Consider the following 16,358-nt stretch of genomic DNA (forward strand, 5'->3'; position numbering starts at 1 on the left):
CCAAACCAATGTAACTCCCCAGATATAGATAGGTAGTTGTAGGGCGTTGACACCAGATGAAAATCTTCCGGTGAAAAATCGCATTATGCTGGGGATCTCTTTGTAGAATTTAAAGGGGTGATTTACAGCTTCACAACATTCGTGATCAAACCAAACGTGTTCTTGGATTATGCCTAACTGCCAAGGATCATGGGCTAGCTGCTGCAGTGTTTGTGCAAACATACTTATGAAAACCCTTAAATGAATCCTGAACTGTAATGTCAGATGGATCTTAAATTCTGCATTCTGAACGATGTTTCCTATTGATGAAACCGACAGCTTTTTCCATTTAAAGAAAGCCATTGTTGACATCCAATGAGAATTATGTATGTGGATGGTAATGAAGCAGATGTTCACCATATCACATAGATGTCTGTCAAATTATATGCCAAGAACATTTGTTGAATAAGAGTATCCATATCTTTCCATAAAGTTGAACTGAAAATACTTTTATATCAATACATATGTGGTTCTTGAGTTATGACCACAATTGGGACCAGAATTTCCATTGTTAAGCAAAGTGGTTGTTAAAGTGAGTTGTGTAAATCTATGACCTTTTCTGCCATGGTTGTTAAGCAGTTAAATGAATCATGGTCTGTTACTTGTTTATTTATTCTGGTCAGGCTCAATATAAAAGACTGAAGCCTTTCTTATAACAAAGGTATTTATTTCTTGTCTTCCTCAGGAATACATTTGGACAGCTCAGGTTCTGACAGGAGCAACGACTTATATACAGAGGAGGCGGGGCAAAAGGTAAGTAGGAACCAATGAAAAAGATCATAATGACATCACACAATAACATATATACAAATATACATATTTACAGAGAACAAGTTAGGTATTTTCAATTGTAACAAATCCCCCTCTAAAATACCTAACCAATAGTAAATTATTAATATTATATATGTACACTAAGTTTAAAAGTTAAATATACATGTTGTTTGGTTGCTAAGGGTTTAGTGAGAATGTCAGCAATTTGTTCACTAGTATCGCAATGAACAGCTTTAATAAATCCTATACTCGATAATTGTCTCACATGTTTGTATTTGATATCGATATGTCGAGACCTTTGGCCTATTGCCTCGGAGGCTGATATATCTATTGCTGCTTTATTATCTTCATTGATGATAATTGGATAAATAGGTTCATCCCATATATTAGATAACAAATCATCAAACCAGGTTAGGTTATTGACTGGTTTAGATAGACAAACGTATTCGGCTTCTGCTGTAGAGGTGGCAATTAAATTTTGTTTGCCAGTATACCAATGCACCGTACAACCATTTATAAGGAAAACATAACCAGAGGTGCTTTTTCGGCTCTTTGGGTCACCAGCCCAGTCTGCATCAGCGTAACAGGTCAACGTTGGCTTTTCAGAAATGAATGGTTCTAAATATAAACATACATCAACGCTAGATTTCAGATATCTCAGAATTCTCTTGATTCCTTCCCAATGGTATAAGTTAGGATTGCTTACATGTCTTGACAACAAATTAACGGCAAGGGTGATATCAGGTCTGGTCCAATTAGATATGTATAATAATGACCCAATAATTGATCGATATAAAGTGTTTTCTTTGAATGGCTCGTGTTCATTGTGCATGTTTCTATGGAAGTCGGTTGACATGGGTGTTTCACAAATTTTTGAGTTTACCATATTGCACTTTTGTATGAGTTCTATAATTTTTTCTTTTTGGGACAATTTGAACCCCTTATTGGTTTTATCAATTTGGACTCCTAAATATTTGTTTACCTTTCCTAATATTTTTAAGTTGAAATGTTTACCTAATTGTTCAGCAAATTCATCACATTTGATTTTATCATGTCCAAAATAGAATATGTCGTCAACATAGATCAATACATATTCAATAGAATTATTATTTCTTTTAGTGAAAAAACATAGATCAGATGAAGTAGCCATAAAACCCATATCTTTAAGTATTTTTGACAGACATTCATACCATCGTTTACCAGACTGTTTTAATCCGTAAAGACCCTTATTTAATAGCCAAATCTCTCCCTTTTTTGTATTCTTTCCTGGGGGTGCCTTTACATATATTTCTTTATCAAGATCAGCATGTAGATATGCAGTTTGTACATCAACTGATATACGTCTAAATTTAAAATGGAAGCTGGTACCAATGCGGTCTTAACACTTTCTGATTTAACAGTTGGAGAGTATGTGTCCTCATAGTCATCAGGGAATCTTTGGGCAAACCCTTGAGCTACTAACCTAGCTTTATATAGGAATTTGCCATCTTCTAGCTCTTTGATTTTAAATATCCATTTAGTGCCAATGGGGGACTTTTCTGTGGGTAGATCTGTTGGTGAGTATATGTTTAGTTCCTTCAAACTATCCATCTCCTTTTTCATTGCTTCCTCCCACTTATTTTTTTCTTCTAGAGGTAATTTAAGTATATCATCATATGTATTGGGAGTCAGATATTTTGCATGGAGAGACAGTACGTAATCATCAGATCTTTTAGGAATTGTACCTCTATTAGATCTAATGGGTCTATCCGGAGGTTGTTCATTGCTATGCATATATTTAGCTTCCCTTTCATTTAGCGAGTCTACTTTCAATATAGGATGTCCTTTCTTCCATTCATCATTAATTATTTTTGGGTATTTGGGTTTGTTTGTTGCTATAATTTTGGGGTTGGTATCTGGTGAATAATGTTCTGTGTGTGTGTGTGTAGTGTTTTTTGATTCTGGGTATATCTCGTTGAGGTGTATTTTTGACCAATTTGCATGTTCATGGAACACGGCAGATCTGGATACAATGAAATGGTTATTTTTATCAATGAAGCGATATCCCTTGGTTCCTGATTCGTAACCCATGAATATTAGTCTTTTGGATACCTTCTCTCCTTTGTGTCTCAATTGTCTAGGTACATATACATCAGCAGTTACGCCAAAAATGTGTAAATGTCCAATTTTTGGTTTTTTGCCATACATGAGTTCATATGGAGTTTTGTTGAGAGTACTTGACCATAAGCGGTTTAGAGTATAATTAGAATAAGTGAGGGCCTCAGCCCAGAATGATTGGCTTAAACCAGCATCATCTAACACACATTTAACCATGGTTTGTAGCAAACCGTTTTTTCTCTCTGAGACTCCATTTTGAAAGGGGGAGAAGGGACAAGATTTAAAGTGTAATATTCCTTGTAATTTTAGCCAATTTGAAAATTCGTTGGATAAAAATTCTGACCCTCTGTCGGTCATTATTTGTTTAATTTTAATATGTTGAGTTTCTACCATTTTAAAGAATTCCTTGAATTTTCTGAAAACTTCACTTTTATGATTAAGGGCGTACACGAACCCAAACCTGCTGTAATCATCAACTATAGTTAGAAAGTATCTTTTTCTATATTTAATTGAAGGTTTCATTGGGCCTACAACATCCATATGAACTAGCTGAAAAATTGAATGTGTGGTGCGAGTGGCTTTTTTGGGCTTAGGTTTGTTTTTGAGTTTGGATGAATTGCATACGGAGCATTCCAAATAATTTTTACAATTTTTTATTTTTAAGTCTTCGGAACATTCTAACATTTTCCGTATAACAGGGAAACTTGCATGTCCTAGCTTTCTGTGGAGTAAATGGGTACAGTTGTCGTGTATAGATTTACCATTGTGTAAATTTTCTGATATAGTGGTTTCAGCAGTTGGTGTATTATTACCCTCTTCATGACTATCTGGCTCTGTCTCTTTGTTTTTTAATTGATAGTGTGTATAGATTAATTCGTTATTTTGTGATAGTAGATATGTTAGTCCTTCATTTGTGAATAGTTTGCCAATGTTCCTGTTGTTTTTAGTCATAAATACTTTTCCACTTTTGAACGTGGTCTCTACCCCATTTTCCATGCTTAGTTTTAGAGTTGCCAATATATTATTTGGAATTTCAGGTATAAATAGCACCCCCTCTATTTTTCCTATACCTTTTATATGCGTGTCACCTACTCCTCTTACTAGGACTTCATTTTGGTTTGCTACTTTTATGTAATATTTCCTTTCTGTGAAGTTGTTGAGTATTTTTCTATTGTGAGTTGTGTGGCAGGTGGCTCCAGAGTCGATGAGCCATGTGTTGAGTGAATCTGAAGTTGATGTATTACTGTCTTTTATTCCATATAGTGATTCATTTTTGTTTTCCCTAGGGTTGTTTCTGTATATTTTCTTTTCTTTTGAATGTGGTGATTCCCTGCGTTTATATCTGTAGTCAGGAGAAGTTCTATCTAAGAAATGTATTCTTCTATCCTTGTGATGATATGTATCTCTATATCCTGCGTTCTTGGGGCAGTCTCTTTTTTGATGTCTTTCAGATCCACATGTTGAGCATTCATGTGGGTACCTGTCTCTGACTCTGAAATCTATCCTTTTTTGATTTCTACCTTCCCTTTGATGTACAGATCGTTTCTTTCTAAGTCTGTCTTCAGCAATAAGTTTATTGGTAAGGTTTTCTAAGGTAAGTTGTTCTAAACTTAAGTTATCAATTAAAGTAATGTAGTTATCCCAGCTGGGGTCTAATGAATTGATTATAATGCTTTTCATAGTGCTATCAGAAATATTTTCCCCCGTTTGGATGAGATCTGCTCTGGTTGCATTCAGATTTAGGATATGTTCGCTCATAGAGACTTCCGGTTTCCTTGTCTTCGGCGACGGCGGTGCCTTTTGAAGCTCCGCCAGCCCCGCCGCCTGTAGAGCCGCTTCGCGACCCAGAAGCGGCTCGAAAACTTCAAAATCCTCAGGATTGTTGAAGCAGAGATCGCAGGGCACAGGTCGAGCCCCTGTAACCCCCCAGGGAAGTTTCTCGGGAGAGAACAGGCGCGGCTCCCTCCCAACCTGCTGAAACTCCGGGCGACGTGGGACGATTCTGCTTTTGCAGAACAAGCCGGCTGCAGGAAACTCAAAGCGAAAAGAACCAGCCTTAATAAACAGCGAAACTACCTGAACCCTGAAACTTGGAAACGCAAGTATTAGCGCTTTGTTGACTTTTTAATCTGAGAAAAATGCGAATGAGTGAAAGTGCTTTGAAAAAACATGGCGCTCAGCCTTAGAGTTAACGAGCCAGTGAGTGTGGATTGGTGAAGTTATCTTGCTTTGTTACAAAGTTTCCAAGTTGCTACAAAGTTGCCTTGTTTGTAATAAGAGAAACAAGTGGAAAATTTCTCCTTTTTCAAAACTTGACTTTGCTTTACTTCAGCTTTTATCTGATCAAATCTGGGGGACTTTTTTAGAAGTCTTTGTGCAGGAGGGAAAGGAAAAGGAACTTCCCTCTTTAGAAAAACTAGATTACGTGGCAGGATGGCTTCAAAGAAGCAGGAAGGGAAGGCAACGGGGGGGGGATCCCCCCCCACACAAACATGAAACGCAGCTTCCCCCTGCTCAACAGCTACAGACTCAGAAAAAAGAATTTGATGTGGGAGATTTAAAAGAATTTATTTCTAAAACTTTGGATGATAAATTTCAAAAATCTCAACAGGAGATAGATGATAAACTTCAAAAATCACATCAGGAATTTATGCAGGAAAGTAATGAAGTTAAAGATATGGTGAAACAGAACCAAAACAAGGTGACCAAAAAAATATCAGAAGTGGCATCTGGCCTGGCAGAATTTATTGGGAAAGTTGATTTTAAAGTTGAAGAACTTAAATCAGAAGTTAATGTTAAGATGAAAGACAATGATTATAAAATTGCTGATGTTGACAATAAAATGCAAAGAGTTGAAAACGAGATTGTCATGATACAATTCAGGGCAATGGAGTTTGCTATACGGCTTCGAGGAATTCGAGAGGAGGAAAGACAGGATTTGAGACAAGTTTGTTCTGAGGCCCTGGCCAAGATTATACAAGTTAATCCTGATGTGGTTTTTCACAAAATAGACAAAATTTACAGAGTGAATTCCTGGGTGGCCAGACAAAGACAATTACCTAGAGATGTGGTCATATATTTTACAGATAGAGAAATAAGAAACGATATCCTGCAAAAATCCTTTTACACTTCTGTGCAAGTGGGGGGCTCACGAATTGGAATTTATAAAGAATTACCTCCTAAAATGCTGAAAGCTAGAAAAGAATTTGGCTTTCTTGTTAAGGAATTGCAAAATTTACAGATACCTTTCCGGTGGGACGCACCAGCTGGTATAATTTTCAGATATAAGGGAGAAAGATATCGTTTGAATACCGTGGAGAAGGCACAGCACTTTTACACTACTATTCTTAAGGAAAGAACACCATCTCCACGTACATCTACAGTTTTGGAGATTAAGGAGAGTGAAGAGAAGCAACCTCAACGAGAATTGCAAGAACAGTCTAAGCAGGAATTAGAGGAAATGCAAGGCGCAGAAGGAGGTTTTCTGGATGAGCCTTTGCTGGAATCTTCTCCAATCTTGGACCCGGTTCGGATGATTGAAGTTAAGGATCAACGTATAACTCGAGCTCAATCTAAGTTACTTAAACAAAAGCAACAACAACAACAGGAAAGACAAGACAAGGAGGCAGTTAAGAGTACTGCACAAGAGATTGGAGCCATGGGGGGAGCGAGATCGAAGCTTTCGGATGACCTTCAATTATTCTGCTCTTTGCTCCAGAAAGAGGGAGATGACGTTTAAGTGTTTATCTTGGAATGTTAATGGGTTGAATTCAGCACAGAAAAGGAAGAAATTATTTACATATTTGAAACAATTTAATAATGATATAATTTGTTTACAAGAAACGCATATCACAATTCAAGATCAAAAATATTTGATAAACTCCAAACTAGGAACACATTTTATATCTTCAACTTCGCAAAAAAAGAATGGTGTGGTTATTTATGTAAATAAAAAGTTAACAGCTAAAGTTATAGAAGCAGATGAAGATGGTAGGTTTGTAGCAATTGAATTGCTTACAGCAAATGGCCAAATTCTTCTGATTGGAATTTATGCTCCCAATCAACAACAGGACCATTTCTATAAGATGTTACATACTAAAATACTGCAATGGGATTACAGATCTATTTTAATTATGGGAGACTGGAATGGAGTAATTGATTCTAAATTAGATAAAAAGAGTTTGGCAAAGTCTAGGATCAGATTACCACAGACCTTTTTTGACATGAAAGAAGATATGGAACTAAAAGATGTTTGGAGAATGCATAATTCAAAAGAATTGGACTACACTTTTTTTTCTGACAGACACAGATCCTTCTCTAGGATTGACTTCATTTTGTTGACAGATGACTTACTTGTTAAGACAAAAAGAACAAAGATTTTTCCAAGAACTTTGACTGACCATAGCCCAGTATGGATAGAAATTGAGATGGATAAGGTTGAGAGACGTTCTTGGAGATTAAATGAGAATTTGTTTAGATATGAAAAAAATACAACAGAACTTAAAAAGCATTTGAAAGAATTTTTTGAAATAAATTTGAATAAAGGTACCCCAATTGAAATTGTGTGGGACGCAAGTAAAGCTTATATGAGAGGGGTACTCATCTACATGAACTCTAAACATAGACTGTTCCGACAAAAGAAAAGATCTGAACTGGAAATAGAAATAAAGAATAAAGAACAGTTACTTATTAAAAATCCAACAGATGAAAGAATACGTAGTGCTATAAAACTTTTGAAAGACCAATTTCAAATGCTTATGGCGGAACAAGTAGCAGCAAACTTACAATATGCGAAGCATAACACATTTTGTAACGCTAATAAACCGGGCAGATGGTTGGCTTACACATTGAGGAAAAAGCAAAGCATACGGACTATTGATAGTATTGATATTGGAGGGAAAGAAATTTTTCAACAAAAATTAATTAAAGAAGCTTTTGTGGACTATTATACCAAACTATATGCCAAAGAGGAGGTGCAGAATGGATTTATAGAAAAATATTTAAATGATAAAAGAGTTACAAAAATTACTGATCAACAAAAGGAAAGAATGAATTATCCTATAACAGAGGAGGAGATAATAGTAGCAATTAAACAGTTAAAAATAGCCAAAGCTCCTGGCACGGATGGTTTGACCGCAGTGTATTATAAAACTTTGCAAGCTGAAATGGTGGGACAACTCAGAGATTTATTTTGTAATATTCAACAAGGGGGTAAAATACCCCCATCATGGACAACTGCTTATATATCTTTGATACCAAAAGAACAAGTCGGTCCTAAAAAACCAGAGAATTATAGACCAATATCTCTTTTGAATACAGATTATAAAATCTATGCGAAAGTATTAGCCAACAGGTTGATGCCAGTAATCCAAAAGGTGATTCATGATGATCAAGCGGGATTTATCGAGGGCAGACACATGAAGGATAATGTAAGGCAAGTAATAGATTTATTGGAATATCTTGAGAAGAATAAACAGATTCCTGCAGTGCTGGTCTTTCTGGATGCAGAGAAGGCCTTTGATAGAGTGGATTGGAATTTTCTATTAAAGACTTTAAAAAAGATGGATTTTGGGGATCAATTTATACAGGCGATTTCAGCAATTTACCAAGAGCAAAAGGCACAGATCATCATTAATGGAAGTTTGACAACAGAGTTTAAAATTGAAAAAGGAACAAGACGTCCGTTGTCCCCACTTTTATTTATTCTAACACTAGAAGTCTTGCTAAACACAATATGGGACTCTAATATCTTGAAAGGTATAATGATTAGGCAAGAGGATTACAGAATAAAGGCATTTGCAGATGATCTGGTTGTTACCCTATCACAACCAATGGAATCAATAATCCTGATGAAGGACATTATACAAGACTATGGTAAAGTTTCAGGTTTTAGACTGAATCCAAAAAAGACTAAAATGATAGCTAAAAACATGACACAAGATCGTAAACATGAGCTTGAAAGAAGGGCAGGTTTTGAGACTGTACCTAAGGTAAAATATCTAGGAGTTCAGGTTGCAGAATCAAACATGAAATTGTTTCAAAATAACTATGAGGTGTTGTGGCGAGAGGTGCAGAAAGACATGGAGACTTGGAAAAAACTGCAGCTGTCTTTACTTCGAAGAATAGCGGCAGTTAAGATGAATATTTTGCCAAGATTTCTTTTTTTGTTTCAAATGATTCCGGTGCTTAAAAGCGATAAACAATTGAAAGTTTGGCAAACTGGACTTAATAAGTTTGTTTGGAACGAGAAAAAGCCGAGAGTGAAATTGAAAATTATGCAAGATGCTCCAGAAAGAGGAGGTCTTAAACTTCCAAACCTACAGTTATATTATGATGCAGCAGCTTTAACTTTAACAAGTGATTGGTTTGGAAGTAAAAAGGCTGGAATATTGAATGCAGAAAGTTTTGATCTTGAATTTGGATGGCATGCTTACTTATTTTATGATGACAAAGTTGATAAAGTATTTAAAAGTCATATACTTAGAGACTCTTTGATGAGAGTTTGGAAGAAGCATCGACTCAAATGGGATTATAAAATACCGCTATGGCTGGATCTTGGTCATACTTTGTGGAATACAAATATAATGTCACTCGGGGGGTTTTTATATAAAGAGGTTCTTTTTACAGATGCGGGCAGATGGCAGCTGAAGACATTGCAGACACTGTTGGATGAAGGGATTAATTTAACTTGGTTACAATATAATCAATTACAATTGAGATGGAGGCATAGGTATGGTAGATGCATGTCTGTATTTACTTATCTCTATGTTTTGGTTGGATCTGTGCTGACTTGTATTTATGTCTTCTTCTTTTTTCCTTTGCAGGTTCGTTCTGCGCATGCTCAGTCCTCATTCTTCCCCAGCAGCCGACGAGAGAGGATCCTGTGCCTGCAGCTCCCGGGATGAAGTCCCAGTCGGCCTTCTGTTCTTCGACTTTGTTTCCGGAGGGCCTCTGGTGACTGAAGAATGCCCGGGATGCTGTCCAGCTCGTCGGGAAGTCTCCGGAGTCTCGGCGATCGAAGAAAAATCCACCGGAGGCTTGTCGGCCATGTTCCTCGATGCGGCCGGGAAGCGGAGCTCGATGCGGGCCGTCATTGGTGGTGAAGTCGGGTCGCTCAGCAAGGTGTTCTTCGGCAGGTAAGTATGGTTGCCAGTGCGTCTTTTCTCAGGCGACTAGTTCTTCTTTTAGACAGTTTAGTTCTTTTTGACTTTTGATAGGTGTTAGTTTAGAATTTTCTTTTTGATTTTCTGATTGTTTGTTTGATATTTTTAGTTTAGTCCCAAATGCTGCAGTTAACACCTGCATGGCATTATCTATTTCAAGTTCAGTAGGTTGAGTGTTATATTGGTTAAATAGTTGTTTTTTATTTATTTCTGGACTCGGGTAGGCATCTTCTTGGTAGGTTTTGCTTCCCGCTTTGTAATTTAAAATTTGGGATTCCTTTAATGATTGGTCGGCCATTTTGGGAGTATTAGGTAGATAAGATGGCCACCATGAAAAAAGCGGGAAACCAATGCTAGCTTCATTGTTAGTGTAGTAGTCAGGAGTTGACTTTCTTACCGTGGATTTTTTATGTTCGATCTCTTCATCTGATGCTGCTCCGTGATTGTTTGCTAGGCTGTGGAGTTTCGCGATCAGACTTGAGTCATCTGGAGTTATTTTTATTAAGTCTAGTATTTTTCTTTTTATGTCACCTTCCCTGTTTGAGGCTGAGGGAGTGACTTCTGTTTCATCTATCGATTTTTTGGAGTTTGTCAGTAATTCCTTTTCTTGGAATTGAGTATATTTCTTCACTTCTTCAGTTAGTGTGTTTTTGTCAGGAGTCAGCTGGGCTGCCATTCTTTTTGTTATATATCTACTGGCAGGTCTTCTTTTGTCTTTTTGTGATTCTTGAATTTTTATGTTTGGTTGGGCCTACCAAACCATCCTCTTGCTACCAATTTGTTACTTGTTTATTTATTATTATTAAGTAGGAACGGATGAAAAAGATCATAATGACATCACACAATAACATATATACAAATATACATATTTACAGAGAACAAGTTAGGTATTTTCAATTGTAACATGGTCATTAAGCAAATGCAATTTATTCCATTGACAGCTTCTTGGAAGCTGGCTGGGAAAGAAGCAAATGGCAATCATGTGACACCCACACACCCAGTGCTCAAACCCTCGTAAATATATGCCAATTGCCAAGCACCTAAATGTGGATCATGTCACTCTGGGTATGCTGCAATGAGTACTGATTGTAAGTCACTTTTTTCAGTAGTGTTGTAATTTCAAATGGTCACTAAACAAATGGATGTAAGATGAGCACTATACTTAAAGGGTCTTATTAGGCCCCTCACATCAGGGTGAAATCCAAAAAGTAAAAATTACACTAACTGCAATAGGAATTTCTAGCTCTCATTTATAAGTAAGTTTAAGGCAGAGTCTGAACATTTTGAATCTTCTCTTCCTGGGCTGAACTGCCATTTGAAAGATAGCTGCTAACAAATTCCTATCTGCTAGTTGATCATGTGTAATAACATTGGTGATTCCATCCAAAATTTTGGGTCTAATATCATAAAAACTCATATGTGACTGATCAATTTGGCTGGTCTCGATATTTCGGAAACAGGCACTGTACTTTTTTTTCCTGAAATAATGTTTGCTCAAAGAGAAAGGTTTCAGTGGAACACACTCCTGCTGCATCAATGATTTACTCATATGAGTTGACAAGCTTGTTTTACTGGGAAATGTGTTTCAGGTTGTTTTGCTAAAATGTATTTCATCAGAGCAGAGCATCATTCTGTGGGAGTGCTGTATTTCAAGAATCATTCTTTGACAGAAAACTATCCTGCTTCACTTTGCATGTTGAATAGAACATACTATGCACCATAACTGTAGTCTAAACTAATTATCTTCCTTTAGGACTTCCGGTTAGCGACTCGGAGGACTTCCGGTTGGCGATTCGTGGTGTCATGGCGTTGTGAGAGTGATCGCTGCTTTCCAATGCCCTTATTCACCGCGTTTTGGGGCCCCTTTGAGGAAGGGAACCCCGGAGTGGAACAATAGTGGAAGTTCGGCAAGCGGAGAAGCGAGGAACAAGTGCTCTCCGTTAGACCGGACGCCTCTGTCAAACCAGCGTGTGTGTGTCTGTCATTCAATGGCGGACCCGAGGCCGCGATAGCCAACAAAAAGACGGGAAGCAAGGAAAGCTGGGGATTCGGGGAAGCTGGTGTTAGAAGAGGACTTATACTTCTTTTTTCCTGAACACCGTGGGATCGTAATCGGATAAGTGGAGCCGGCTGTGTTGGGTGAAAAAGACTTGTAGAAAAAGCGGCAACTGGAAGTAAGGGATAGACTGAAATGGCACGGGTTTTCAGGCAAGTCGGCTAGGAAGAAGAAACAGAAGGGGATCGGTGAAGCAGAGAGGCGGCACAGATAGAGGACCGGGGGGACGCTCTCGATAATAATAAATGAGAAAATTGGCAGCATATACGGAGACCTGTTTGATAGTGGAGGAGAGAGAAACCAGAAGTGCAGCCATTAATTGGATCTGACAATAAGACCGCTGAAGGGTGGAGACCAGGGGTGGGTTCTAAATTTTTTAATACCAGTTCTGTGGGCGTGGCTTATTTTGTGGGTGTGGCTTGGAGGTCATGTGACTAGGTGGGCGTGGCTAGCTGGTCAGAGTCATTTCTGGAAGGTCCTCGGACTTACGACCAGTCCTCGCACTTACGACCCGACTCATTTGTTTGCTTTTAACACTGATCAGCTGTAGGACCGCCCTTTGAAGCCCCGCGACAAGAGTTTAAACAGTTTTTTTTCCTCTAGTCATCAGCTGGGACTCAGGAGGCAGCAATAGATTGGGGGTGGGACCAAATAAAAGGTAATAATGTGGGAGGGCGGGGGGGGAACCGGTTCAGTGACGTCATATCGTCACCGCTACTGGCTCGGCCGAACCGGACCGAACCGGGAGGAACCCGCCACTGGTGGAGACCAACGGATAAAGGCGTATTGAAATCGGATTCAAGTTAACTGGACTTCGGAATTAGGAAGACTTTGAAACTGTTGGGAATTAGACTGTAAGGACTTTCATGAACAAATAACAGGAGGAGAACTTCCAATCCACACAGGAACTCCCGTACTTTTTGAAACCTCTATACTTTAACATATTAACATCTTGATATATATATATTTATATTTACAACCTTAAAAATCCCTATATATATTTGCACATCTTTATATACTTTATATACATTTATATATTTAAATATTCACATAGATTTAGTTTAAATTGGTGATATTTCTCTCTATTAATTCCCTACATTAATTTGCTTGAAGGGTATTTACTATAGGTAGCATTTCATAATTGTGACATTAACTGACAATAGAGTACTAATTAATTAATTAACAATTTGAAAATCTGATAACATGCATTTGGAAAAATAGAATTAAGTATTTCTGAACATAGTTGAATTAATTGTGAATTAAGGATTTTTTGCTATAGACATTGATTGCATGAGATAGATTGATAAGTACTGCAGTCATAGTCCTGAGGTAAAAAAAAAAAAAAGAGTGAGGAATCTCCCTGGATGGGAATAACAAGTATATCTAGTAATATCATAGTAATGTCAGATGGATCTTAAATTCTGCATTCTGAACGATGTTTCCTATTGATGAAACTGACAGCTTTTTCCATTTAAAGAAAGCCATTGTTGACATCCAATGAGAATTATGTATGTGGATGGTAATGAAGCAGATGTTCACCATATCACATAGATGTCTGTCAAATTATATGCCAAGAACATTTGTTGAATAAGAGTATCCATATCTTTCCATAAAGTTGAACTGAAAATACTTTTATATCAATACGTATGTGGTTCTTGAGTTATGACCACATTTGGGACCAGAATTTCCATTGTTAAGCAAAGTGGTTGTTAAAGTGAGTTGTGTAAATCTATGACCTTTTCTGCCATGGTTGTTAAGCAGTTAAATGAATCACATGGTCATTAAGCAAATGCAATTTATTCCATTGACAGCTTCTTGGAAGCTGGCTGGGAAAGAAGCAAATGGCAATCATGTGACACCCACACACCCAGTGCTCAAACCCTCATAAATATATGCCAATTGCCAAGCACCTAAATGTTGATCATGTCACTCTGGGTATGCTGCAATGAGTACTGATTGTAAGTCACTTTTTTCAGTAGTGTTGTAATTTCAAATGGTCACTAAACAAATGGATGTAAGATGAGCGCTATACTTAAAGGGCCTTATTAGGCCCCTCACATCAGGGTGAAATCCAAAAAGTAAAAATTACACTAACTGCAATAGGAATTTCTAGCTCTCATTTATAAGTAAGTTTAAGGCAGAGTCTGAACATTATGAATCTTTTCTTCCTAGGCTGAACTGCCATTTGAAAGATAGCTGCTAACAAATTCCTATCTGCTAGTTGATCATGTGTAATAACATTGGTGATTCCATCCAAAATTTTGGGTCTAATATCATAAAAACTCATATGTGACTGATCAATTTGGCTGGTCTCGATATTTCGGAAACAGGCACTGTACTTTTTTTTCCTGAAATAATGTTTGCTCAAAGAGAAAGGTTTCAGTGGAACACACTCCTGCTGCATCAATGATTTACTCATATGAGTTGACAAGCTTGTTTTACTGGGAAATGTGTTTCAGGTTGTTTTGCTAAAATGTATTTCATCAGAGCAGAGCATCATTCTGTGGGAGTGCTGTATTTCAAGAATCATTCTTTGACAGAAAACTATCCTGCTTCACTTTGCATGTTGAATAGAACATACTATGCACCATAACTGTAGTCTAAACTAATTATCTTCCTTTAGGACTTCCGGTTAGCGACTCGGAGGACTTCCGGTTGGCGATTCGTGGTGTCATGGCGTTGTGAGAGTGATCGCTGCTTTCCAATGCCCTTATTCACCGCGTTTTGGGGACCCTTTGAGGAAGGGAACCCCGGAGTGGAACAATAGTGGAAGTTCGGCAAGCGGAGAAGCGAGGAACAAGTGCTCTCCGTTAGACCGGACGCCTCTGTCAAACCAGCGTGTGTGTGTCTGTCATTCAATGGCGGACCCGAGGCCGCGATAGCCAACAAAAAGACGGGAAGCAAGGAAAGCTGGGGATTCGGGGAAGCTGGTGTTAGAAGAGGACTTATACTTCTTTTTTCCTGAACACCGTGGGATCGTAATCGGATAAGTGGAGCCGGCTGTGTTGGGTGAAAAAGACTTGTAGAAAAAGCGGCAACTGGAAGTAAGGGATAGACTGAAATGGCACGGGTTTTCAGGCAAGTCGGCTAGGAAGAAGAAACAGAAGGGGATCGGTGAAGCAGAGAGGCGGCACAGATAGAGGACCGGGGGGACGCTCTCGATAATAATAAATGAGAAAATTGGCAGCATATACGGAGACCTGTTTGATAGTGGAGGAGAGAGAAACCAGAAGTGCAGCCATTAATTGGATCTGACAATAAGACCGCTGAAGGGTGGAGACCAGGGGTGGGTTCTAAATTTTTTAATACCAGTTCTGTGGGCGTGGCTTATTTTGTGGGTGTGGCTTGGAGGTCATGTGACTAGGTGGGCGTGGCTAGCTGGTCAGAGTCATTTCTGGAAGGTCCTCGGACTTACGACCAGTCCTCGCACTTACGACCCGACTCATTTGTTTGCTTTTAACACTGATCAGCTGTAGGACCGCCCTTTGAAGCCCCGCGACAAGAGTTTAAACAGTTTTTTCCCTCTAGTCATCAGCTGGGACTCAGGAGGCAGCAATAGATTGGGGGTGGGACCAAATAAAAGGTAATAATGTGGGAGGGCGGGGGGGGGAACCGGTTCAGTGACGTCATATCGTCACCGCTACCGGCTCGGCCGAACCGGACCAAACCGGGAGGAACCCGCCACTGGTGGAGACCAACGGATAAAGGCGTATTGAAATCGGATTCAAGTTAACTGGACTTCGGAATTAGGAAGACTTTGAAACTGTTGGGAATTAGACTGTAAGGACTTTCATGAACAAATAACAGGAGGAGAACTTCCAATCCACATAGGAACTCACGTACTTTTTCAAACCTCTATACTTTAACATATTAACATCTTGATATATATATATTTATATTTACAACCTTAAAAATCCCTATATATATTTGCACATCTTTATATACATTTATATATTTAAATATTTACATAGATTTAGTTTAAATTGGTGATATTTCTCTCTATTAATTCCCTACATTAATTTGCTTGAAGGGTATTCAGGGTATTAAGTACTGCAGTCATAGTCCTGAGGTTAAAAAAAAAAAAAAAAGAGTGAGGAATCTCCCTGGATTCGAATAACAAGTATATCTAGTACCTTTAGTAACACAAAAAATAAGATAACTTCAGATAAAGAAGAAAAGGCAATCAGTGGATGATAATCTGGAGGAATATTTAAAAAATTGTGAGAGACCAG

The 16,358-nt window shown here is 38.2% G+C and overlaps 1 protein-coding gene across 1 annotated transcript; it reads left to right on the forward strand.

Annotated features, from left to right (window-relative positions):
- The first annotated feature begins 247 nt into the window (after positions 1-247).
- On the forward strand, positions 248-15,227 carry LOC148116678 (uncharacterized). The gene is made up of 5 exons (XM_087886132.1): positions 248-376; positions 725-792; positions 9,732-10,043; positions 11,824-12,486; positions 14,750-15,227. The coding sequence occupies exons 1-4, from the start codon at positions 368-370 to the stop codon at positions 11,834-11,836; spliced, it is 402 nt and encodes a 133-aa protein (XP_087742258.1). The 5' UTR covers positions 248-367; the 3' UTR covers positions 11,837-12,486; positions 14,750-15,227.
- Positions 15,228-16,358: the final 1,131 nt, after the last annotated feature.

Source organism: Pantherophis guttatus, chromosome 1, assembly GCF_059756535.1.
Source record: "Pantherophis guttatus breed Tessera chromosome 1, ASM5975653v1, whole genome shotgun sequence".
NCBI classification, from domain to species: domain Eukaryota; kingdom Metazoa; phylum Chordata; class Lepidosauria; order Squamata; family Colubridae; genus Pantherophis; species Pantherophis guttatus.

Bases quoted from the DNA above. Each gene is read 5' to 3' on its own strand.
- LOC148116678 (XM_087886132.1), top strand. The intron at 793-9,731 runs GTAAGTAGGAAC...TTTCCTTTGCAG, and splicing joins CAGAGGAGGCGGGGCAAAAG to GTTCGTTCTGCGCATGCTCA.